General features: G+C 34.9%; 1 protein-coding gene across 11 annotated transcripts in view; it reads left to right on the forward strand.

Moving 5' to 3' along the window:
- Positions 1-26,233, forward strand: part of ARHGEF7 (Rho guanine nucleotide exchange factor 7) — a 314,501-nt gene that overhangs the window by 229,679 nt on the left and 58,589 nt on the right. For all 11 annotated transcript variants that reach the window (XM_074192051.1, XM_074192046.1, XM_074192042.1 and 8 more), the window contains one exon: positions 2,322-2,444. In XM_074192051.1, coding sequence (XP_074048152.1) covers positions 2,322-2,444 — 123 coding nt within the window. The remainder of the gene's footprint in view (positions 1-2,321; positions 2,445-26,233) is intronic.

Raw genomic sequence — 26,233 nt, forward strand, 5'->3', positions numbered from 1 at the left:
TAGATGATCATAGTAGTAGTTCAGATGTGAAGTGATGAGGACTTGTTCTAGGTCTCTGGAGAGTTAGAAAAGAAAGGGGGTTATATATAAGAAATGTTTTGAAGGTAGAAATGACAAAAAAAGGACCAAATTCAACAAGTATTTTTTGTACTTAATAATATTTTTCCCCAGTTACATGTAGTTTCCAATATTCATATTTATAAGATTTTGAGTTCCAGATTTTTCTCCTTACCTTCTCTCCCTCCTCTCCCAGTCAGCAGTCGATCTGATGTAAGTTTTATACATGTGCAGTTATCAAGAGGTATTTCTAATGGCATTCAAATCTTCTTCAGTTGACAGTTTGTCTAGAGACTAATTGACTTTAATCTGAGGTGAAAGGTCAGTAATTTCAGCACTGATTGATAATGGTCTATTGGAAACAGAATGGACATAGAGAAGTAAATTGGCATAGTTACCTGGTATTTGCCAAGCCTAAAGGTTCCACCTGTTGGGGCAAGAACTCAATATTAACAAGAAGTGTTGGGAAAACTAGAAAGAAATTAAACTTAGAACAAGATGTCACACTGTACACTAAGATAAGTTCAAAATGAATACATGATCTAGACTTGAGGATGACAAGTAAACTTTTGGGGGAGCATAGAAGAAATTACCTATCAGATATATAGGATTGGAGAGACATGGCCAAATAACATATAGAGAAGCCCAAAGAAAGTAAAATGGATAATTTTAAATACATAAAATGGTAATTTTTTTGTACAATAAAACTAACATTAATGTAGCCATGATTAGAAGGAAAATAAACAATTGGGAGGGATTTTTCCAATAAGTTTCTATGAAAAAGTTATCATATCTTAAATATATAATAAATGGCAGTCATTCTCCATTAAATGATCAAAAGTTATAGAGGAGAAATTAAAGCAGTGGTCATTAAAATGATTTAAATCCCTATTAATTAGGGAAATACCCTTTTAAAAACTCAATGTAAGATGATAAAAAGAAAACCAACATGCTGGAAGGGATATGGGAAAAACAGGTGAACCAATGTGTTATTAGTCACATTGTGAACTAGTCCATTCCTGAGAACTATGAACCAAGTTCAGACAGCTGACTTAGAAATAGTGCTGCTATGTCTAAGCTCCAAATAGATAAGAGAAAAAAGGAAAAAGAACCATATGTACAAAAATATGTAAAGCATCTCTTTTTGTGGTAGTAGAATTGGAAAATGAGGGCATGCCCATCAAATGGGGAATGACTGAACAAGTTGTGATAAATGATTGTGATGGAATCCTATTGTGCTGTAAAAAATGATGAAGAGGATGATTTCAGAAAAATCTGGGAACTTATAGCAAAATCAATTGAAGGTAACCTGGAGAGTGATCTTCATAGTAACAGCAAAACTGTAAGGGATAATCAGCTGTGAAAGACTTAGTAACTCTGATCAGTATAATGATCTATCACAACTTCAAAGTTCTTTTGATGTAAAATGCTATTTACATCCTGATAGAGGACTGATAGACTCAGAGTTTAGATTGAAGCATATTTTTCCTTTGTGCTCCCCTCTGAACATAACTAATTTGGAAATACGATTTTCATCACTTTACATGATATTATATTTCTTGTCTTCCCAATGGATAGTGGAAGAAGTTGGCAGGAGTGCTGGACTTCGGAACTGAAAACAAAATAAAATTAAATAACACATATCAACTAAAGGAGAATGATAGAGCACATGATGACACAAGATCTGTCTCAGTGTTGTGAGAAAGAGCAAACTGGAGATGTAAGATGAGGATTGAAGGAAAGGGTTTGATAGTAGCTTCAGCTTTTTTTTTTTTTTTTTTTTTTTGCCAAAAAATGAAATGACTGGAGAAGTTTGGGGGAAGGAATATGATGGATGACTTGATGAGAGATAGGAAGATTTGGAATAATTGCTGTGGTGAGTAGGATGGTAAATTCCTGAGAAGAGCCCGATAAATAGCTTTATTAATAAGTGACTAATGCCTCATTCTAAGGAATGACTTTGTCTTAACTTTGTTTAGTACTTAGAAATCTTTGTTTTGTAGATGGTTCAGATTGCTAGATATTTATTTAACTACTGATAAATAGGAAATTACTGTATTACTTTGTTTAATCAGTAGTTCTATGAGCATAATTACTCTGCACTGTTGCCAGCAGTGATACAAATCAGAAATTCTTTTTTTTAAAATTTGTGCTATATTAAATCAGATGAGAGCTCCTGCCTAAATAATATATCTTTACTGTTAACACCTTCTCTTTTGATTTTGAAACTTATGGTTTCTTTATTCCATGTTGTTTATCTTTAGGTTGCCTGAAACTCAGCAGAGAGTTGGAGGCTGCTTTCTAAATCTGATGCCACAAATGAAAACCCTGTACCTTGCATACTGTGCCAATCACCCTTCAGCAGTAAATGTTCTCACAGAACACAGGTATGTAATTTTCTGAGTTCAAGGCAATTAGACACTTGACTCTCTGACCTTTTCCCTTTGGCACCCAAACCCAAAAAGCAAGTATTATAAATGACACATCTTTGACCTTTACTCTTTGGGATCCTTAATAAATTGCAGACTTGAATTTAAAACTAGTCCTAAAATGACTTGAAAGGTAGTTGAACTGGGTTATGAGTGGCTATGTGATTGAATGGATAAAATCACCTTAAAAACTTTTTATAAAGTTCATCCATACCCCATAAGTTGTGATTTAGAAATCTGCCTTATTTTATATGAAATTTATAATTCTCCAAATATTTTTGGCTTATTTAATTTTAGCTAATCTTATTTTCCCATTGATACAGATCATCTCTAAAATGATAATTTGCTTTTATTTTTATTTTTTTAATTTAAATTTTTTAGGTTTTTGCAAGGCAGTGGGGTTAAGTGGCTTGCCCAAGGCCACACAGCTAGCTAATTATTAAGTGTCTGAGGCTGGATTTGAACTCAGGTCCTCCAGACTCCAGGGCCGGTGCTGTATCCACTGTGCCACCTAGCTGCCCCATAATTTGCTTTTGTTGCCCCTTTAATTTTCCTTTTCTAGTCACTAGCATTCTCAGGTCACAGCTTCTAAAATAAATGAACTAGAAAGAATTTCTTATTATTTAAAGGAATCTGCAAAAAACTGAAATAAAATCTGCTCAGGGTGATTATCGTCCCTTAGATGGTTCTGTTTGTGAATTTGGATTTTTTTTAAACCAACTTCAAATCATTTCCCTTTGGACTAAGTGGTTGTATATAGCACATCTCATTACTACCATAAGTCTGTAAGGTGATATTCATGCCTCTGTCCATATTAGCATTATAATCAGGTTATATTGTAACTATATTTAGTAAGGAAGCAAGGTGTTTAAATTATACTCTTTGGTTTGCAGTGTTCACAGTTCTTTTGGTATCTTTTCAGAACCCTGTGATGAAAACAAACAATGCAAGTATTAAAAGAATCTGTGTTAGTTGAATAATGCATAATCTTTGCCTTGAAGGATATTGTAGTAAGTTTGTATGTAAGATACCAGAACAAAGTCTAAGGAGGAAAACTGATATTTTATTTTAAAATGGAGGTAGAAACAGAGTACCTTATATTTCATTTAAGAGTGATCTTTTTTTAAAAATAGCTATAATTAATCCCTTTCTGTGATATTCACCTTTAAGGAATTGGAACATCTTCTGCCAACACCATCAAGATCCATAATTAACAGAAAGACTTTTCTACTTAGTCTCTAAATGAACAAATGGGAAATATTCAACTCAGAAGCAACTATCTCCTTGGAACCCTTTATTAAAAAGCTGACATAGGGTTAGGAAGTCTTTCCACCCTTATGTGTGATAGATATATGCCAATGGATCTTTGAGTCAGTGAATGCAAAAGCTTTTACTAAATACTTCCTCTGTGCTATACAGGGTATGAAATGTTGGGGATACAAATAGAAGATAGTCAGTACTCTCAAGGAACTCACCACCCTAATTGGGGTAGATTACACATGTAAGAAAGTCCAGTTCTGGGCAGGTGGAAAGGTGTGGAGGCTATGAAGATTCAGTTACTACAAGACCACTAGTCCTTATGAAGTTTTGTGGCATCTACTCCACTAGAGAATCAGCACAGTGTCATTGGGAAGGGGTCAGAGAATAGAGAGGATTCTGGATTTCCTCTGACAGATTGAGGATGGAATTCTGTTTGTGAACAGGATAGAAAAGGAGCAAAAAACTGCTGGGGAAGATTAATAAGGGCTTTGAGTGTAGTATTGGGAGAAATGAGCCACTAGATTCTATCTCTGTAGTGACCCTATGCTAAGGGCCGGGTACAACTGAGGCCTATGATGGGATGTTGAAGCAGGGAACAATGGAAAATGGAGTAGGGGAAAATCTTCAGTTAGAATTTGGAAGGCTGGGGTGGCTAGGCGGTTCAGTGGATAAGAGTACCAGCCCTGGAGTCAGGAGTATCTGAGTTCAAATCCGGCCTCATACACTTAATAATTACTTAGCCGTGTGGCTGTGGGCAAGCCAGTTGACCCCATTGCCTTGCAGAAATCTAAAAAAGAAAAAAAAAGAATTTGGAAGGAAGGCAGTTTTCTCTTAGAAACGATGATATACAGTGGTTAGAGTCAGTAATACTATTACTGTGGTTCATCCAAATTTTTTGGGTAAATTCACTTTTATGTGCTATTCTAGGACCATGACCACCATGAATACTGTTGTTTTTTTTGTGTGTGTGAAAATGCATCATTTTATCTCTGTACACCATTAGAATTTGAGGGGATTGAACTGTTAGATATTCAGAAAACTGCAATTGAACATATAGTGCAGGAACTCAGGAGAGACTGGGACTGAACATATAAATTTGGGAGACAATCTACATAGAGATGATATTTAAAATCATGGAATTTGATGACGTCAATAAAAGACATCATATAAAGAAAAGAAGAGGACAGGGCCTTGGGATATACCACTTATGTCAATGACAGTGTCTTTAATTTCCTGTGGAAATTGTTGTGGATAACATTATCATCACCAGCAGCAGTAATATTAACTGATCGATCATCAATCAGTAATCAATATTAATAATAATAATTAAATTTGTATAATGTAGTTTATAAAATGCTCTCATGAATTATTTTGATACTTCAACAGATTTTTTTTTTTACGTTTTTTTTAGTTTTCAAGGCAATGGGGTTAAGTGGCTTGCCCAAGGCCACACGGCTAGGTAATTATTAAGTGTCTGAGGTCGGATTTGAACCCAGGTATTCCTGACTCCAAGGCCGGTCTCTATTCACTGCGCCACCTAGCTGCCCCACTTCAACAGATTTGTGATTTCATTGATGTAACAAAGCCAGTGAAAGTTGCATTTCATTTGTGATTTTTTTAGATAGTTAATGAGTTATTTTTTTTTAATATGTTGTATTGGTACCTTTTGTCATTTCTTATTTCACAGTAATCACTGATATACCACAGTATTTCCCAAACAGGTACCCATGTATTTTCTAAATCTTTATTTTCACAGAGTACTCCTACTATCAGTATTTTGCTTTTGTGAGTTGTGGATATTATTTAGCGGTCAGTTTTTTGTTGTTGGACCATTTTGTTTGTTTTTGTTTTTTTGCAATGCAGTGGGGTTAAGTGGCTTGCCCAAGGCCACACAGCTAGGTAATTATTAAGTGTCTGAAGCTGGATTTGAACTCAGGTACTCCTGACTTCAGGGCTGGTGTCTATCCACTGCACCACCTAGCCATTGGTTGGACCATTTTGAATTAGGTTAAGTTATTTCTTAAAAGACTAGTTCATCATCAGACTCAAAGCCTGTGAAGTTTGTTAGGAGGTTTCAGAGCTTATGTTGCATTGGGTAGGCTGGATTTGAACTCAAGTACTCCTGACTCCAAGGCTTATGCTCTATCCACTGTGCCACCTAGCCTCCCCAAGACTTTATATATTTAAGCATCAATACAATACTATGATTTCTAGGAGGAAATTCCTATGCTGCAGTTTGCAACCTATATATACTTATGGTTTTAGACAGATTCTTACTACCACAAGCTCAGAAAAGTTGTGACTTCCCCATTTGTCAGGAATAGTCTGGATTTGCTGTTCTGATTGGTGAGTCACTGAACAGAAGCTCAGGTAGCCCATTGTGTTCTGCCAGCCATCATTCATATGATAATCTTTAGTTCCAGCTATCTTGCTCCTGCATACCCTTCAACCCTCTCCCCATCTGTAATCAAATAAATGCTGCTTCTTAGAAGAATATGCCAGATTACTAAGTGCCTCCACTCATCCTTCCTGTGATTTCTCAGACCAAACTTCTTCCTGGGTCAACTCTTCTATGTGTGTTGTTTCTCTTGTTGGAAAATAAGCTCCTTGAGCACAAAGTTGTCTCACTTTTTTATTTGCATTCCTGTTGCACAGTATTTGATACATACATGCATCACTGTATAAATATTATTTGTTCAGAGATGGAATTTGAATATGTCTGCCTAACCTTAGGTCTTGATCCTATGTCAACTATGTCAGGTAACCTCTTTTCCTACATTTTATCCATTTGCAAATTATGATTCGTTCCTGGAGTACTAAACATATATATATATATATATACACACACACACACATTATATAGTACAATAGAAATATTACTCAGCTGCATCATAAATGTAGCTTGTGTTGAGACTTATGGTGAATTACTCTTGGTCCTTGTTTGAATCTTTGAGATTCATCAGAGATGGGAACCTGGCCTGACAGATATAAAATAAGAAATAGTGTCTGAAAACCCCAAAGTATTCTGGAGGCCCCATAGTAGTTTTTGGTTACCCTTTTCTATGCATAATCTAGAATTTCATAGTAAAATATAGCTAACTAGTAGCTGAACCATCCACAAGAAACGCCTTGTCTGTTTCAGGTTCATTCAAAGAAATGAAGTACTTTTGTAAAAATTTGGAGTTTTCTATGGGGAGTTAGTAAAAATAAGTGGGGTTCTCAAAATTGGATCTCCTAATCTCTAAACTACATAAAATAGGATTTTTATGCACTTTTTATAATCTTACTATCATTTTTATCAACATTTTCATGGCAAAATGCACTCCTAACTCCAAATTGGAGATGAATTTTTGGAACATTATCTATTAGGCATTGTTTGCACATTCTTATTTGTCTTTATAAGGTTATTTGGGACCAAGAATTAGTTTTTTACCCCACCTTTAATTTCAGATTTAATTGATCTTAGATCTACTTTAGTTCTTTGGAAAAAATTCTCTTGAGTTCTGATGGATGGAGAGAACTGAGATAAGGATTTAGGAATTTTCATTTTTGACTCTTAATTTGTTTTGTGACTTTAGGCAAATTATTTAACCCTTTCTACCTCTTAGGAAGTTTTATGGCCTTTTCTTGGAAAGTTAACTGGGTTGATTAATTAATTGGTGCCTGTGAATTGAAATCTTTGAGAGTTTTTTCCCTGATGAAGGCCTGCTGTGAAACATCAGGGAATTTTTATTGATAGTATTTATTGCATTGCTCCAAAGTAGTTTATGATGTCACTTCTCAGCAATCCTGTCTCTTTCATTTATTGGACAGGATGTTGTTATTTCTTTCCAGATTCCCCAGGTTCTCTGACTGCACCAATTACAGTGAGTCTCAAAGCTTTTGTGCTTTGACTGTTCTTTTAAGTGAACAATGACTTTAGTATGCTTGCCAATAAGATAACTTTCCTCATATCTGCATATTGGATTTGATATTATTTTGTTGAGTTTATTATTGAGTTAATTTACTGAATTTGATAGCAAGGTATTTTAATTCTTACTGTAGATTGTATGTTTATGGAATAATATATACTGTCAGCAAAAGATGGTGGTGGGGGGAACATTTGCTTTTAAATGGATGAAAATTGGGGGCAGCTAAGTGGTGCAGTGGATAGAGCACTGGCCCTGAAGTCAGGAGGACCTGAGTTCAAATGTTGCCTCAGACACTTAATAATCACCTAGCTGTGTGATCTTGGGAAAGTCACTTAACCCCACTGCCTTGCAAAAAGCAAAAAAAGGGGGGGGGGGTGAAAATTTCTAGCACTTTATGTTTTGATGTTGCTAAATATAGTTTCACACAACTGCAAAATAAATATTCCTAAAGCACAGATCAGACCATGACACTCCCTTTATCAAGGCACTTCTGTGGCTCCCTGTTTTCTTTATTTAGACAATCAACTTGCAGTGCCAGGTCCTGTGATAAATTCTGAGACACAAGGAAAGGAAAAAATTATGTGCCTGCTCTCAAGGAATTCACAGTTTAAAGGAGACAAAATACAAGCAACTTGTATATATACAAAAGAATATCCATACAGGATAAATTGAGGCTAATCTCAGAAGGAAGGCACTAAGACTAAGAAAGATTAGCAAAGACTTCTTGTAGAAGATGGGATTTTAGCAGAGACATGAAGAAAACTTGGAAAGTTACATGTCAGAAATGAAGAGGAAAAGGTTTCTGAATATGGGACTAGGGAGGAGGGCAGCACGTGAAAATGCTTGTAGTCAAGAGATGTAAAGTCTTGTTTATGGAATAGTCAAGATACCAGTATCTTTGAATTGAAGAATATATAATGGGTAGTAAGATGTAAGAAAATTGGAAAGGCAGAAAAAGACTAAGTTATGAGGAAGCCTTTGATAGCTAAGTAGAAAACTTTATATTTGATCCTGAAGGTAAACAGGAAGGCATTAGGGTTTATTGAATTGGGTGGATGATGGGAGGTAATAAGGTCAAATCTATATTTTAGGAAAATCCTTTGATAGTGGAGTGGTGAGAGGAAATTGCAATAAGGAGGCCAGCTAGCATGCTTCTTTAATAATATAGGCATGAGGTAATGAGGACCTGCTGCACCAGGTGGCAATGTCAAAGGAGAGAAGGGGCTGTATTACAAGAGATATTGTGAAGTAGAAATGATATGACTACTGATTGGACAGAGGGAGGATGAGAGAGTTAAGAGTTGAGGATGACACCAAAGTTGAGTGTAGGGAACTGGGAGGATGAAATTCTTGACAATAGAAAAATTAGGAGGAGGTGATGGTATTGGGTATAAAATAGAATTCAATTCTAGACATGTTAAATTTAAGCTAAGAGATACTCAGTTCAAGAAGTCTAAAAGACAATTGGAAATTTGAATGTGGAAATTGGGAGAAAGATTAGGTCTGAATAAGTAAATCTGAGAGTCATCTACATAAAGATATAATGATAATTGAATCAATGGGATTTAATGTCACTGAGCAATGTAGTATAAGGGGGAGGAAAAAGTTCAGGACAGAGTCTTAATGGAAACCCATTATTTTTAGGGCTTGTTGTGAATGAAGATCTAGCAAAAGATACAGAAGGAATGAACTAACAGGTAGGAGGAAAAGTAAAAGAACTGTCGTTATTGTGCTTCATTCTTTTTTTAAAAAAAGATTTAATTTTGAGTTTAACAATTTTTCCCTAATCCTGCTTCCCTCTTCCCACCCCCCACAGAAGGCAGTTTGCCAGTCTTTACATTGTTTCCATGGTATACATTCATCCAAATTGAATGTGATGAGAGAGAAATCATATCCTTAAGGAAGATTGTGCTTCATTCTCAAAGAAGGTCAAACTATTGCTGATGATATCATGACTTGTACATAATTTGGATTAACATAAGAGAATGTTATGCATGGACACCATTGTCTTCCAGATTCACAGAACCCAGGGGCTGATAGGAGCAGGATGACTGGTTGTTAATCTGGATACAAGGGAAGACCTTGGCCTTTTAAAGCAGGTCTTTCCCTTACCACTGGAGAAGCTTGGTGCTGCAGTGTCATCAGGCTTAGGGAGTTTTGACTTATCATTCAAAATTCCACAACTGTTTGCTTCACCTCTTTGGTTCCTCAACCTAGCAGATACATCTAACATCTAATGGTTCCTCTCATATTACCTACAAATCATCATCTGTAGGATAAATCTAACCGAATCTGTCTCATGATGGTCTATTCTATTCAGCTCTGCAACCCTACTTCTCTCAAAAAAACAAAGGCTTTGGTTTCTTGGCAGTTGGGTAGGTCAGAGAAAAGAGGGTGCTAAGGGGGAAGAGGATGAGGTTGTATGTAGCAGGTGTCAAGAAGGAAAAGGACTGAGAATGACTAGCAAAGTGCAATGATGGGAAAGTGCCTCAGTGAGGAAAGTGGAACAGATTTGTCTTGCTCCTGGCTGAGATTATAAAGCATAAATTTGTAGTGAACTCAGTCAGCAAAGTTTGGTGATTTTCTGCAGCTTCATTCAGCAGTAAGTAAATTAGGAATGAAGGCTGCAGGTGGTAGGAGTAATCCCAGGTTAAGATAAAGGGGCATGGAACTTGAGAGGAGAGGCCAATGTATAGTTGACGTGGTTTACCTGGGTCCAGATGGAGAAGAGCTCAGGTGTGGAGATGTTGGAGGTCAAGGTGAGAATGAATGAATAAGTCCTTTAGTCTAAAATACAGATTCCTCAGACTGCTATTTAAACCATTCTAATGCCTGGCACAGAGTAAGAGCATAATAAATGCTTATTGATTCTATAATATGACTCCCATGTATCTTTCCAGGCTCATTTTAAGGATTCTACCTTCCAGGAAGACTTGCTCACCAGCAGTTGCAGAAACTGGATGGTGCAGTTGGCCAGGATACAGCCTCTGATACATTGTGCAATCTTTATCTGTTTTTCTCAGTTTTCTGATCTGTGAAATGGAAATAATAGTATCTACCTTTAAGAGGTATAATAAATATCCAGTGGATAATATTTGTAAAGCAGTTAACGCATTTCTTAGTACTGAATAAGCACTAATTTAATGTTAGTTATTATCATTATTTTACTTATGATTACTCCAATTCTTACTAATTTGCTTTTGAAAATGTCCCTCATACCTAAGAGGAAATTCCTTTGTCACTTCTTGAAAGTCTTAATACTTTTGCCCTCCTTCTTTACTTACTTGATTCTATTCATGTATTCCACTTTCTCACCTCCCCCTCTGCCCCCAGGAAAATATAAGTTAATTGAGGGCTGAGACTTTTTAATTTTTATCTTTGCATTTCCTGACTCCTATCCTCTTCTGATAGGCTAACACAGTGGCTTGTTACAGTTGGTTCTTAAAAAATATTTGGAGTTCTTTGGATTGATTCTCATAAATATCTTGGAATTGCTTGTGGCTTTTCTCTGATAATAATTTGCTTGTATTGCACATCTTTTGAATGCTACCAAACAATCTGAGGCAGAATAATTATGTGGTCTCTAAATTATTGATTTACATTTCATAAAAAGAATTTTAACCTGGGGAAGCTGGTAGTAACATACTGTATCTGAAATAAAAGATCTAATTTCTGGTTTTGACTTGTTTGTTTTTTTATTATATAAATCATAATAAAAATCTTTTAGTAACTAATTCCAGGTGCATTTGAAACAGTACTTTAACATTGTTTGATTCAAATACATAGATTTAACATTATCTTGAGGTTTATACTGTATTCACCTTTGTCAATTTGACATTTTTGTGACTGATCATTTTCTTGGCATGTTAGACTGGAAAAATTAGACCCAGTATAATATAAATAATGTATTAGCAGCTATGCAATATAGATTTAATTTCATAGTGTAAGAAATTTGTACATGATAAATTACTCTATAGACTTTATACAGTGGGTTTAAGTGCAGTCAATTAATAGCCCCAAAAGAACTTTTTTTTTAACACTTAGCTTGTCTAACACTATGCTAGATATAATGAGCAATTTAAAAGTATGTGACATAGTCTTTGTTCACAAGCTTTATAGCAAGGGTTGAGATGAAATTAGGTAATTGCAGTGGATTGAGAGCTGACTTTTTTCATCAAAAGACCTGGATTGTTATCCTGTTTCTCCAACTCCCCTCCTCTCCAGAAGAAACAGGTTGTAATCTTTTTGTAAAGACTTTTTTTTCTTTCTTCTTTTTATTTCTTGATTTGTCAACTGTGAACATAGTAAGTCTTAAATTATTTAAGGGAAAAGAAACTGACAGTCACCAGAACTTACAGAGAAAGCAAGAATTTTTTTTTTTTTTTTGCAGGCAATGGGGTTAGGTGAATTGCCTAAGGTGACAGCTAAGTAAGTTTTAAGTGTCTGAGGCTGAATTTGAACTCAGGACTGACTCCAGGACCAGTGCTCTTATCTACTGCTCCACCTAGCTGGCCTGAAAGCAAGGATTTTTAGGATTGTCACTGTTCAATGCATCCATGGTGGTGCAATATAATTCATTAACTCTACATTTTAAAATGGGCTTTGAATGTGTGAATTGAGAGTGTTTTTGGTTCAGACTAGGGAAATTGAGGATCCGTCTAGATCACTTGGGTAAGGAGAGAATGAAGGAGTTAATACAGTGGAAGTCTGGGTTGAGATCTTGAGGTCTATCTTGATTGAGGCCAAGGGACTGTGGAGAGATAATTTGAGTGTGGAGAAAGGTCTCTGGACTTGAAGTCAGAGGAAAAGGAATCACAGCAGAACTCTGCTACTCCTTGACAAACCAAGTACCCTTTCTGGATCTTAATATCAAGAAGATATTGAAGTAGGTGATGCGGCTCAGAGATCCTTCCAACTCTAATTTCTGGGATTCTCCAAACCTTCCTTAACACTGTCTGCTTGTCTCTTTCCTCTGTTGGAGCTCAGGAGCATCATTTCTTTATTATTATTATTATTTAAAGATTTTATTTATTTTGAGTTTTACAATTTTCCCCTAATCTTACTTCCTTCCTCCCACCCTCCATAGAAGGCATTTTGCCAGTCTACATTGTTTCCATGATATACACTGATCCAAATTGAATGTGATGAGAGAGAAATCATATCTTTAAGGAAGAAACATTAAGTATAAGAGATATCAAGATCAGACAATAAGATATCAGGTTTTTTTTTCTAAATTAAAGGTAATAGTCCTTGGTCTTTGTTCAAACTCCATGGTTCTTTATCTGGATACAGATGGTATTCTCCATTGTAGACAGCCCCAAATTGTCCCTGATCGTTGCACTGAAGGGATGAGCAAGTCCATCAGGGTTGATCATCACACCCATGTTGCTGTTAAGGGTATACAATATTTTTCTGGTTCTGCTCATCTCACTCAGCATCAGTTCATGCTAATTCCCTCCAGGCTTCCCTGAATTCCCAGTCCTCCTGGTTTCTGATAGAACAATAAGGGTTCCATCACATACATATATCACAGTTTGCTAAACCATTCTCCAATTGAAGTACATTTACTTGATTTCCAATTCTTTGCCACCACATGCAGGGCTGCTATGAATAGTTTTGTACAAGTGATGTTTTTACCCTTTTTCATCATCTCTTCAGGATATAGACCCAGTAGTGGTATTGCTGAATCAAAGGGTATGCACATTTTTGTTGCCCTTTGGGCATAGTTCCAAATAGGAGCATTATTTCTTAAGTCTTCATTCGTATGACATATTTCCTAAAACTTTCAAAATCTTGATAGTTCTCTTTTAGACATATTCCGATTTATTCACTAGAATATAAACTTCTTCAGGGCACAGACTGTTTAATTTTTCAACAACCAGATCAGTGCCTAGCTCACAGGTCCTCAGACTAGAGAGAGCCTGTTCTTTTTCTATTGTTCTTTGTTGCCCTCTCTGTGCAAGAATGAAAAAGTTTGAAGGATCAAGGATCTAAATTTTATTTGATTAATGAACAATCTTTCCTAACTTGCTAACAGGGATTATAAAACTTACTGTAATTCTGAAGGAAATTTTAGGTTTAACTCTTGTTTTTAGCAAGCAATCATGGATTTATTTTAATTAAGAGAGGAAATGTTTCTCTATGGCTTGTTTTCTTTTTCTTCTAACAACACTCTATATCTTCTTTTGTCTTGTTTCTTACATTTCCCTTAGACCTAAATAAAATTCTTTCATATCAAATAAGCATTTGAAGGAAAATGATACACAAGATTTAGAAAATCAAAGCAGGATAGTGTATTTGCTATTTCAAAATAATCTGTAAAAAGTGAATATTTTAATGTAATATGATTAGTAAGTAAGGTGGAGGTGAAAATTAAAGGAATTCACTCCTGATTGGTTCTTTTTTTGTATTCGTTTAAGTTATTTTATAGTTTTGTTTACTTGCCATTTGTATACTCTGATAACAATTCAAAATTTTACTTGGAGGAATGGATCTATATAAAATGCAAAATGCAACATTTTTTTTTATCATTTATCCAGTGAAATATTTCTAAAAACCCTTTTCTAAATGGTTACTATACTGGTCTTCTTCCACCTCAAGAAAAGATTTTTAATACTTGGGAAAAATTCTTTTTTACTTCAAATTATTATTATTTATTTAACAGCAAATGATAATTATTTGGAAAGATATTTTCAAAAATGGTTCTCCAGTTTTTGCAGTGCAGTTGTCATGGAGGGGCATGCCTATGAAATAATGATATCTATATGTTTCTGAAATACAAGACTATGAGAAGCACTGATAAGAATATCAGTAGAAATAAGGGATTGAGTCCTTTTAAAAGGGAGAGGTATTCTTTAATGCCTTACAGCTTAAGAAAACCCTTTAAGTCATTTGGTTGGAGGAGCAAAGTAATAAGATAGCAAAGTGGTTTCATGACAGAAGTCATCTCCATTTGAAAGAGAAAGAAGCAAGTAGGGTTGTGTTTTTTTTTTGTAATATAGAAATTGATTGCCTATTTAAGATTATTTGTAAATTTTCACAGATTAAAAAAAAAGAAAATTTTGAGTAATTTTCTCTCCGTATTGAACTTTTCATCACATTTAAGAAAATTTGTAGTAGTCTCCAGATACATTTTCTTTTTTTTTCTTTTTATCTTTTTCCCAATTACATTCATCAATAGTTTTCAGTATTGATCCTTTCACAGGCTTTTGAGTTTTACATTTTTTCTATTCCTTCCCTTCCCTCCCACTCCTCATGGCAGTGAACAGTTTGATATGGGTTGTACATATACAATCGTGTTTAACATATTTCCATATTAGTCCTGTTGTGAAAGAATAGAACTGGGGGAGGGGAAGGCCTCAAGGAAGAAAGGAAAAATATAAATGAAGTTTTAAAAAGTGAACATAGCATGCTTTGCTCTTTATTCAGATTCCATAGTGGATGGCATTTTCTGTAACAGGTAGGTCTTTTAGGATTGTCCTTGATCACTGAGAGAAACTGCTTCTATCATAGTTGATTATCTTACAGCATTGCTGTTAATATGTACAATGTTCCAGATATATTTTCAAAGTAAGTTATGTGGGATCAGAAGATAAGAGAATCCTTACATGTTTGTCTGTTTCCTCAGAACTTTTTGTTTTGTTTTGTTTTTAGGTTTTTTGCAAGGCGATGGGGTTAAGTGGCTTGCCGAAGGTCACACGGTTAGGTAATTATTAAGTGTCTGCGCTTGGATTTGAACCCGGGTACTCCTGACTCCAGGGTTGGTGCTCTATGCACTTTGGCACCTAGCTGCCTCTTCCTCAAAACTTTTAAAGGAAATTCCTACCTATTTCAGCCATTATAGTATTTTTTCATAATAGTCCATATTTTACTTTACATTAAGTCACATTGTTGTAAGCAGAAGCTTAAAGGAGGAGTCTTTGTTTTTATGAAGCTGGCATTCTTATTCTATTCATTTTATTGTTAAGATTTCTTAATCATGGGGCGGCTAGGTGGCGTAGTGGATAAAGCACCAGCCCTGGAGTCAGGAGTTCCTGGGTTCAAATCTGGTCTCAGACACTTAATAATTACCTAGCCGTGTGGCCTTGGGCAAGCCACTTAACCCCATTTGCCTTGCAAAATCCTTAAAAAAAAAAAGATTTCTTAATCGTTTTGGTAAGTAGTATTACTTCAGTTGTTTTCATTAGTGGTCCCTTGTTTAAGAGGTTATTAAAGTGGGGGTGGCATAGTGGCATAGTGGATAAAAGCACCGGCCTTGGAGTCAGGAGTACCCGGGTTCAAATCCGGTCTCAGACACTTAATAATTGCCTAGCCGTGTGGCCTTGGGCAAGCCACTTAACCCCATTTGCCTTGCAAAAACAAAAAAAAAGTTATTAAATTGAAAAAGACTCAGAGTTGATCTTTCTGGCAAAATTCCTTTTTGAAGTTTGAGGATGAATTCAAGCCTTTTAGGGCAAGGATATTATCTAATAACTGTTATTTGAATTGATTTGTCTTAAATGTTGCTGCAACATTCTACTACATTCATATTACAGAATTAAAGGGAATTCTGAAGGCTTGAAATAAAGGATACATCATGTTTTACTTTTTTTTTTTAAAAGTAACTTGATGTTCCTGAAACTTTGACTAACTTCCTCAGAATAGCAAAAAGAATTTTGAACTAGAAATCAGTAGTTCTTTGTTCTGCTACTTAATAACTCCATGATATAGGTCATTAACTCTCTGAATCTCAGTGACTTCATCGTTAAAAATGAAGAAACTGCTTTACAAGGTTATTGGGAAAATAGAATGAAATAAAGGTTCTTTATGCTTTAATTTGTGCTTGTAAAATGAGGATAATAATAGCATGTATCTCATAGGATTATTTTAAGGATAAAGTAAGATTTAAGGATCAAATTATATAAAGTGATTGTTAAACCAAAAAGTATTATATAAATATTACTATTGTTATTAAATTTATGGAAATTATTTCAATAGTGAAGAAGTTTGAATAATGAAAGACACATGTTTATTTCAAGTTCTTTGGTTAGGAGTAGGAAGTTGATTATTTGTATTATACTGTGCTTGTCTCTTTTAATAGGATCTAGAGCTGGAAAGGACCTCAGAGAGAGGTCAGTCTAATCTCACCCCCACACACACGTTATTGATGAAGAAATTGAGACCAAGAGGTTAAGTTATTTGCTCAGCCTCATGCAACTAATAAGTAACCAATCTGCAATCAAATTCAGATCCTGTGAATTCACCTTACCTCTGTTTTTTGTACTGTGAATAGTGGATGTACATCATGAGGCAGTGAAAGTAAACCAAAAAGAACTTTTTGAGGCACTATTTTGAATTAGGTGAAATAAATAGTGATATTAAAAATTAATTCATTGAGTAGAAAGTAACAGAGGAAGAAAAAACCAAATTGATAATCAGACATATGCTGCAATTGACTTAAAAATCATTTAATTTCTTTAGTTATTTTAGTAATATATGCCTGTTTGAAAGTTCTACTCATATTCCATGTCGTTTTAAAAAAAAAAATCTCTTCTGAGAAACTGTTCCTTTCCATGCCTAGGTTTTAGAAACTAGTTAGTTTAAAGCTAATCGTTCTTTTTTTGATCTGTTTATTATATAGTGCCATTGTCTCTAAGGTGAAATAAAAATCATTTTAATCTATCTTCCACTCTTTTACCTTCATTGTGCTTTTCATCAAGTAGGATTTTATTTTTAAAAGCTACTTATATATTGAACAAAAATGAAAAATTATCCAAAAGACAGTTTCTGTATTCTTGAAATTTATGTAGTAAAATTGAAAATCAATTTATTTTTAGTAAATTAATTCAATTTTCGATTCAATTTGAATAGAATCCAGTAGTAGAATGATAGTCAATAGGTGTTCTGGGTGCACCTTCCTATATTAAAAAAATGCTTAGTACTTATATGACATTGGACAAACTAGTTAATCTTCCTTGATCTCAGGTTCCTCATTTGTAGCGTGAGGGGTTAGTACTGAATGGTTTTTTGAGGTCCCTTTTAACTCTAGAACTTTGTTCTTTGAGGATTAAATGTATTTCTGTAGCCACATAGCTATATATCTCTGTGTATCTCCCCCTCAATTCATCTAATCTATATATTCTATGTATTTAGTCTGTTCTTCCAACTGTCTATCTATGTGTCTATCTATCTATCTATTTCCCCTGGATCCAGTGCTATCTTTAGTCTTCCTGATTCATAGCTGGCTACTGGACCCAGATGGTTCCGGAAGAGAAAGTGAGGCTTGTGACTTACTTGGCACAGTCCAATTCACTTGCTTGTGGTCTTCTCTCTGAAGAAGACAAATATGATTGTATGTATGTATGTATGCTTGCACGTAGACATACATACATACATATATGTATGTATGTATGCATGCAGTCTTATATCATTTAGTCATGTCAGTAACCAAATATTAAATGCCTGCTATGTGCCAAGTACTGTTTACCACTGGACCGAATGGAAAAACTCACCAGTCATTTTTTGATCTCTTCCTATATTTCTTTCAAATTTGACGTAATGCAAAAATTGAGATCTGCAGAACTATCTTAAAATATTGAAATGCTTTGAAAAGCAAATGATCATCTTAAAATATTGTAATTATACTTCAACAAATTATAAAATAATATAAAGAATGCATCCAATTATAGGATACTAAAACTTTTGTGTGTACAAAGTACTTTCATTTGTATTATCTCTTTGTAAGTTTTTAAAAACTGTTCAAGATTTATTATAGAATGCTACAAACTGAATAGATTAAAAACTTTTCTTCTCCCAGAAAAGCAGTAAGCACTTTGAGGACAGTCTAGGTGAGAATTGTGTGTGTGTGTGTGTGTGTATGTGTGTGACAGAGACAGACAGAGACAGTGACAGCCATCCTTGCAAGGTGAAGGTAGGGTCAAGAAGAGAGAGAGAGAGAGAGAGAGAGAGAGAGAGAGAGAGAGAGAGAGAGAGAGAGAGAGAGAGAAAGAGAAAGAGAGAGAGAGAGAGAGAGAAAGAGAAAGAGAAAGAGAAAGAGAAAGAGAAAGAGAAAGAGAAAGAGAAAGAGAAAGAGAAAGAGAAAGAGAGAGAGAAAGAGAAAGGCTGGCACTTCTCTTCCATACTTAAATGTACTTCTGTAATGGGTTGGACACAGGGCAGCACTTGGGGAATGGTCAACTCAGGTATTCTCCAGTAGGCAAGCTAAATACTGGTCCTTCCTGTCCCAAGGTATGTGACCTCCAAGTCCAACGTGTAGTTTCCTGTCATGCCAGCATAAGCTTGACCTATTCAAGGAGATGGTACAAATTTTACATTTAACAGTGGAACAATAGGAGTCAATTTACATCTCAGGAACCATCTCTTTGTAACTTTATAACTATGTGAAGTAGGCAGGATAGTATTATTATGCCTGCTGTTTTACAAATGGGAAAATAAGATATGAGAGGTTATGACTATAGCAAATTATAGAAAAACTTTTTTATTTTTAAGCTATTTTATAGCCTAATAATTGCCAATTATAGGAAATTTCCATGTAAGATCATCATATATTTCTAGTGATTAATGATGTTGATGATAGTAAACAGAAGTGTTTATTAAGTCAGACATTGTGCTAAGCACAGGGAATAAGACAGAAGTTAGATTCTCTGTCATCAAATTCATCAGTTTTTGGTGGATTGAGTGTGTGCATATTTTTTATATGAACTGCCTGCCATTTTGTGTGTAACACAAGTACCAACTTCAGTGACTCTGGCAATGATCAAGCTTGAACATAGGCTTTGAGGCTGATTGTGGATATATTTTGCCATACTGGCTCCTAATCTGCATAGGTTTCCCAACACAAGTGAAATTTCAAATCTAGAGCAATAAAGTAGTTAACAATAACAGCAAAAATTGTTATTTCTTTGTTGCTTTTTGACAACACTTTTCTTCACAATAACACTGTGATGAAAACTGAGACTCAGCTTAAATGATTTGACAATGGACTTAGAGCATACAGATACGTCTTGGCAGAGTGGCTAGAACACAAAACTTGAAGTCAGAGAAGGAACCAAGTTAGACCCCTGCTTCAGGCTCTCACTGGCTGTGTCAGATAATTGACACCTCTCAGTCTCAATTTCCTTTTATGGTAAAATGGGAATAATAATAGCATTTACCTCACAGAATTGTTGGGGGGCATCAATTGAAATTATGTGTGTGCATATGCATATATATGCATATATATATGTTAATTGTTAGTACTGGAGTATGTATATCACTACATTTATTTTTAAATGTGTAATGTATATCTATTTTTTAATGTATAATGTATACCTGTATTATACTTACAGAATTATACATGTGTTTTATATGTAAGATACATATATAGCTACACACACACACACACACACACATACATATATATATATATATATATATGTAAATGGCATGAGGAGAGGTATTTTGGGTGGGGAAAGTTAACTTAGTTTTCAGAGAAGAGAGAAATTTGTCCTGAAATTGAAATCTGGAACCAATAACATTTTGGGAAACTCTTAGGATTTTAAAGAGAATAGTTTTCGAGTGTATTCTGTGTTTGTCCAATGTATCATTACCTTAATAGCTATTTTGATAAATCTTTGAAAGTTAAACATAGCATTTACTCAAACTGGATCATGGAATACAGATAATTTTCTGAGTCAGGAAACTCTTTGTCCCTCCTCCACTTGGGCTATCCCAGAGACTTACAGTGCTAGCTGATGTCATTCTTTGAGAAACAGTCCTAAAGTAAGGAGCCATCCAAGCTCAGTCCTAAAGAATTCAGAACTCTAAAAAGGCAGAAAATTCACTAAGGGAACCACGAACTCCCCCCAGATTGGTCAAGATGCGTTGCCTGTGTGCCCTCCTCCGACCTGTAAACAGTGAGAGCTCACAGTCTGTCTACTGCAAACCAAGCCCAGCTTCAGGAGTGTAAGTCATATATTTAATTTGATTTTTGGAAGTTGTTGGGTGTTGACTGCATCTTAACATGTAGACTGGTCAAAAACTTTGCTCTTTCTTACATGGCTTTCTTGTGGGGATTAATGTAATTCTGAAATGTTGAATTTAGGATTTTGCATTTTGGTAGCATAGGAGGCAGTGATTGACTTAGAGGAAATCTCAAGATTTATTTGAACTCTCAAGGCCATTTTAACATATTTTAAAGACATTTCCAATACAAACTATACCAACACATTCTTACTACTGTAGAATCTCACCAATCCTATATAGATCTTAGCTAAAATGTTTTTGTTCAAAATCCTCTTCCCTTGATTAAATGAACTGTGATATATGTTCATGTTGAACTGTTTTGAATAAATTGCAGTTTTAATAATTTATATCATAAAATGATTTAAATTCCTCCCCCCACCCCAGCATTTTGTTACTTTTTTTGCTCAGCTAAATGATGATCTTTTTTGTGTGCTCCCTTTGTTTCTTTTCTGGGCCTCACTCACAGTGTCATTTCAGTAAATACAGAAGAGATACATTGTACAGCACTTTCTAGTGCCATAGAAATTAAGTGAACTGAAAAGAGCTATTGTCTTTTCAAAATAGCTATGAGCAACATGCATTGTGGGTTTTTTTTTTATTCAGCATAGAAGTAAATAAATATAACTAACAATGATCTGCAAAGGATTTAAAAACTCCCATGGTCCCATTCAACAGCCGTAGTTTTTAGAATTGTATAAAAATCTTATTCTTTTTCATCTAGACATTTATTGTTAAAAATTTCATTTTTTTTTGTCAAACAAGACTTTGTCTTAGTTTCTGTGCTTTCTCTCCTAGATATGAAATTTACTGAAGACAACTCATTTAGAGCATAAGCATGAATTGCTGTTGTATACTGTGGATTTGAAAACTTCCTGAATAAATGTTCCACAATTAAATTGGGCAGAAAATATTCTGTTATCTACATTTAAGTATAAATTTTTAATGTATTCTTGATGTCCTAACATAGTTCTTTTTTTAATTTGACTTAGAGAAGTTTTCAAAACCATAGACTAAACTGTTGGTGTCTCATGAATATTCCTAATACATATGTTAACCACTTACTGGTAATGGAAGAGATCACTCCATAAACTGATACTTATTAGCTATTGGATTGTAATTTTTTTTTTGCAAGGCACATGGGGTTAAGTGGCTTGCCCAAGGCCACACAGCTAGGTAATTATTAAGTGTCTTAGGTTGGATTTGAACTCAGGTACTGCTGACTCCAGGGCCGGTGCTCTATCCACTGCGCCACCTAGACACCCCAGATTGTAATTTTCTAAGAAAGTATTAATAAAAGGATATTATGATTGCATTGGTTAAAAAAAAGAAAAGTTTTAATAGATAACACTGATTGTATCTGAACAAGCACCTATGAATAAGGAATTGGAGATGAAATTAGTGAGTTCTGTATGTATTCTGTTCACTCTAACTATTTTCCAATTCAGTCACAAACCTTGAGATCAGAGATAGAAGTTGCAGCCACAGAGGGAAAATAAGAACAATACAGTGATGGCATTCCTTCTTCTTTGATGGCCTAGTTAAGTACTTCAGATTCCATTGACTTGTGATGAGAATTATTGTAAAATGGGAGTCATCTATAGGGTTTAAAACTGGTGAGAGGGGGCAGCTAGGTGGCGCAGTGGATAGAGCACCGGCCCTGGAGTCAGGAGGAACTGAGTTCAAATTTACCTCAGGCACTTAATAATTGCCTAGCTGTGTGACCTTGGGCAAGTCACTTGACCCCATTGCCTTGCCCCCCCCAAAAAAAACCCGTGACAGAAGCTTTTTAAGATAAGTTCACAAGATTTTTTTCTTTTAGGGTTTTTTTTTTTTTTTGCAAGGCAAACAGGGTTAAGTGGCTTCCCCAAGGCCACATAGCTAGGTAATTATTAAGTGTCTGAGGCCAGATTTGAACTCAGGCACTCCTGACTCCAGGGCCAGTGCTCTATCCACTGTGCTACCTAGCTGCCCCAATCATAAGATTTTGATTGGAAAAAAAACTTTTGTGAACATTTGTTATTATCTACTTCCCCACTATTTTATAAGTAAGAGAGCAGTGGCCCAGAAAGATGAAATGACTGTTAAGATTACAGGTTGTTTTAAATAGCAGAGACACATTTGAATTCTCATTATCTGACTCTTAGGGTATGCCATCTGTATAGTAGAAGCTGCAACAGAAGATGTTTGAGCAAAAACAGATGATATTACCTCTATTCCCCTTCATTCTGTACAGTCCAGGAGATCAGTGACTCATGTTGATGATGAAATTAAGAACTTTAGAATTGGCTCACATCTCTAAAGATCATCTTTTCCAAGACCCTAATTATCAGATGAAGAGACTAATCTCCATCCTGGTGAAGTGGTTTTCACATAGTCATGTGGTTAGTAAGGGGTGGAATTGAACCCAGCCTTCTAGGGCAGTCTTTTCCCCAAAGGATTTGAGGACAACAGAGCAATGACAGTGGATAAATAAAAAATGAATGGTAACTAGAGATATAAAGTGTATACATTTATTTATGAAGTTGGAAAGTGATATGGTTTTAAAGCTGGGGGAAATTAATTAGAGATAAATACTAACTTTTTTTCATTTTTATGATTCTGTACTTGAATTTTTGGATACCTAGCTAATTTTTTTTCAATAATTGACTTTCATGTCAAATTATTTTACTTGATTTCTGGAAGAACATAAAAAGCAAAATCTACATCAAGATAAAACTAAGAAAATAAGCATATATAAATATATATATAAATATAAACATCTGGGTTTTTTGAGGAAACAATGAGAAAAGAATATTAAGTTGGTAGTTGTTCTATATTGGTGAATAAGTTTGAGACATTGATTATGAAACATAAAGAATAATTCACCTGAGGAATAAGGGGCTTTAAGGATTGTAAGTACAATTGATTGCTTATTAATATGCTATATCAGGACAAAGAAAAAAATGGATGAAAAATACTAAAGTGGAAGTAAAAATTCCAGTTGAAGAAGAGTCAAAGGATTAACTGTTTAAACAATATACTATAGAAGAGTAGCTTTGTTTTTTAAATTAAGCATACTATTTTATTTTGCTCAGTGGATTTGCTTCATGTGACAAGGCTCCTTCCCATAGGATTTGAAATCAAATCAGGAAAAGTCTCATTGGTCATGGGAAGAACTCCCACAAACTTTTCTGCCTTTCCTTGGCTCCTGATGAGCATTCAAACCTAGTCAGACACACTAGTTTTATACATTCATATACATACATGTGCACATGTATTGCTGTGTATCTTTATCTGTTTGGACAGGTCAGAGACTGTTTTATTTTTGTCTTTATATAGTCTCTAGCACGTAGCTCAGAACTTTGTACATACTATTCATTTAGCAATTTAACAAAATTGAATAACTCTGGGAGAAAGGATATTTTTTTTTTACCTCATTTTATAGATTGAGAAACTGAAACCAATTCCATAGTCACACAGCTTGTAGGTATTGTAGGTAAAATATGAATCTTTCCTAACTTTTAAGACAATTATTCTTTGTACTAAACCAGAGTGATTTCCCCCAAACTCTGTCTTCCTCCTTACTGTCTTCCTGCCCTATTAGAAATGATAACTTCCTGTTCCAATCACTTAACCCTTTCTGATGTTGCATTATATTCTAGCCTATGAATTTTTAAAATCTCCTTCTAGGCTGTTAAGTTTTTTGAGAGTAAGAATTGTTGTTTGAACTATGAGGCCCCATCAGATACCAATTTTAGGATGCACTTATTTATTTTAATGTGTGGCTATATGTGAGTATTGTTTTTTATAGTGTCATGGATGTGTAACCTTAGACATTATCTTGTTCAGTCTCCTCATTTTACAGATAATTGTGGTCCAAAATTACAGGCATAGTGCCATATTATTTTCCTTTTGGTAAAATGGCACTTCCTGCTTAAATTTGCATTTATTTTGCACTTGAATGATAGATTACTAGTTCTTGTACCATAGGTCATTTCTTTCCTGAGAAGAGCAGGATGCCATAAGAGATTAGCCACCTGAAAGATGAATAATGCCTCTAATCCAGTTTTTGTTTGTGAATATTCTAAGATTTTAAAAGTCAATAAATGAAGTATTTCATTTTTATTACTTTTTTGAAAGTTATGGTACAAATATTACTGGTTCTGCTAAATTTATTTTCTAATCTCATTATGGTCTGCAGGTGATTCTGGGAATCTTGAATGCAGTATCAGTTCAGCTTAGGATCTGAGGTGTTCTACCAGGATGAAAAAGGTTTTGTGGCTCCTTGACAGATTTTGTATCTGTTGTCAATGAATCTCCTATGTTTGGAAAGAGCCCTTGCCATATTGACTTTAGCGTATGAAGTTTAAGACCAAAGCAATTCTTGTTAAGAAGTGAAATACAGGGGTGGCTAGGTGGCACAGTGGATAGAGCACTGGCCCTGGAGTTAGGAGTACCTGAGTTCAAATGTGGCCTCAGATACTTAATAATTACTTAGCTGTGTGGCCTTGGGCAAGCCACTCAACTCCATTGCCTTGCAAAAAAAAAACTTAAAAAAAAGATGAAATTTATTAGTACTTATCTGGAGGAAGGTGGTAGAACAGAATCACACTAATTCTTTGAATCTAAAGGGAACTTGAAACACTGAAATTTGATGTTAATAAATAAGGGTCAAGTAATAAACTGTGCTTGGTAAAAATGAAATAAAAATTGTTCTTTGTTTAGGAATGACCAAATTATTCTTTGCTAATTAATCTATAATTTTTGTTTCATCTTTGGAGATTTGATAGCTTCTCATATCATCTGTAAAATAAACAATTTAAGGTGTAAGTAGTTGTTTAAAACAACAGCAGTTGCATGTTTTGGTCTAATACCTGATCTTAATTGTGATTCAATTCCAACCTAAGCTTTCATGTACCTAACCTATAGTTGAACTTTGACTCATAAAATCACCTCTCCTTTGATTGGGAAGGGATAAGGGATAGTAGAGGCTATTTTTAGTTCAGTCCTTTTGTTTTACAAGAGGAGACACATCCAGAGAGGTGAGGGACTTGCCCATGGTAACATGTCCATTTGATAATAAAGGTCTGACAGGAGTCTTGGTCTTAGTACTCCCATTTAAGTACTTTTCCCAATAGATGGTGCTGCTGACTTTTTCTTGTATTCTTATATTCACATCTGAGAAGGGATAATTTATTTAAAGTCAACAATTACATAACCTAGAACTAAGATGATAGGTTAGTTCTACTAATTATTTGTGATTATTCTTCATTCACACACACTTGACTGATCCAGGTCTTAAGGAAAGAGGCCGAAGTCTTAGGCACACAGGATAAGTTATGAGCAGGTATTTAGGACCATCTTGGCTTAATAACCATAAACACATGAGAAAACATAATAGAAAGTGAATGACTTAAAAAATTTTTTTTAATTTATTTAAGGCAGTGAGGTTAAATGACTTGCCTGAGGTCACACAGCTAGTCAGTTATTAAGTGTCTGAGACAGGGTTTGAACTCAGGTCCTCCTGACTCTGGGGCTGGTGCTCTCTCACTGTGCCACCTAGCTATCCCTATGTATTTACTTTCAAATTTTTTT

Source organism: Macrotis lagotis, chromosome 6 (assembly GCF_037893015.1).
Source record: "Macrotis lagotis isolate mMagLag1 chromosome 6, bilby.v1.9.chrom.fasta, whole genome shotgun sequence".
In the NCBI taxonomy this organism is placed as follows: domain Eukaryota; kingdom Metazoa; phylum Chordata; class Mammalia; order Peramelemorphia; family Peramelidae; genus Macrotis; species Macrotis lagotis.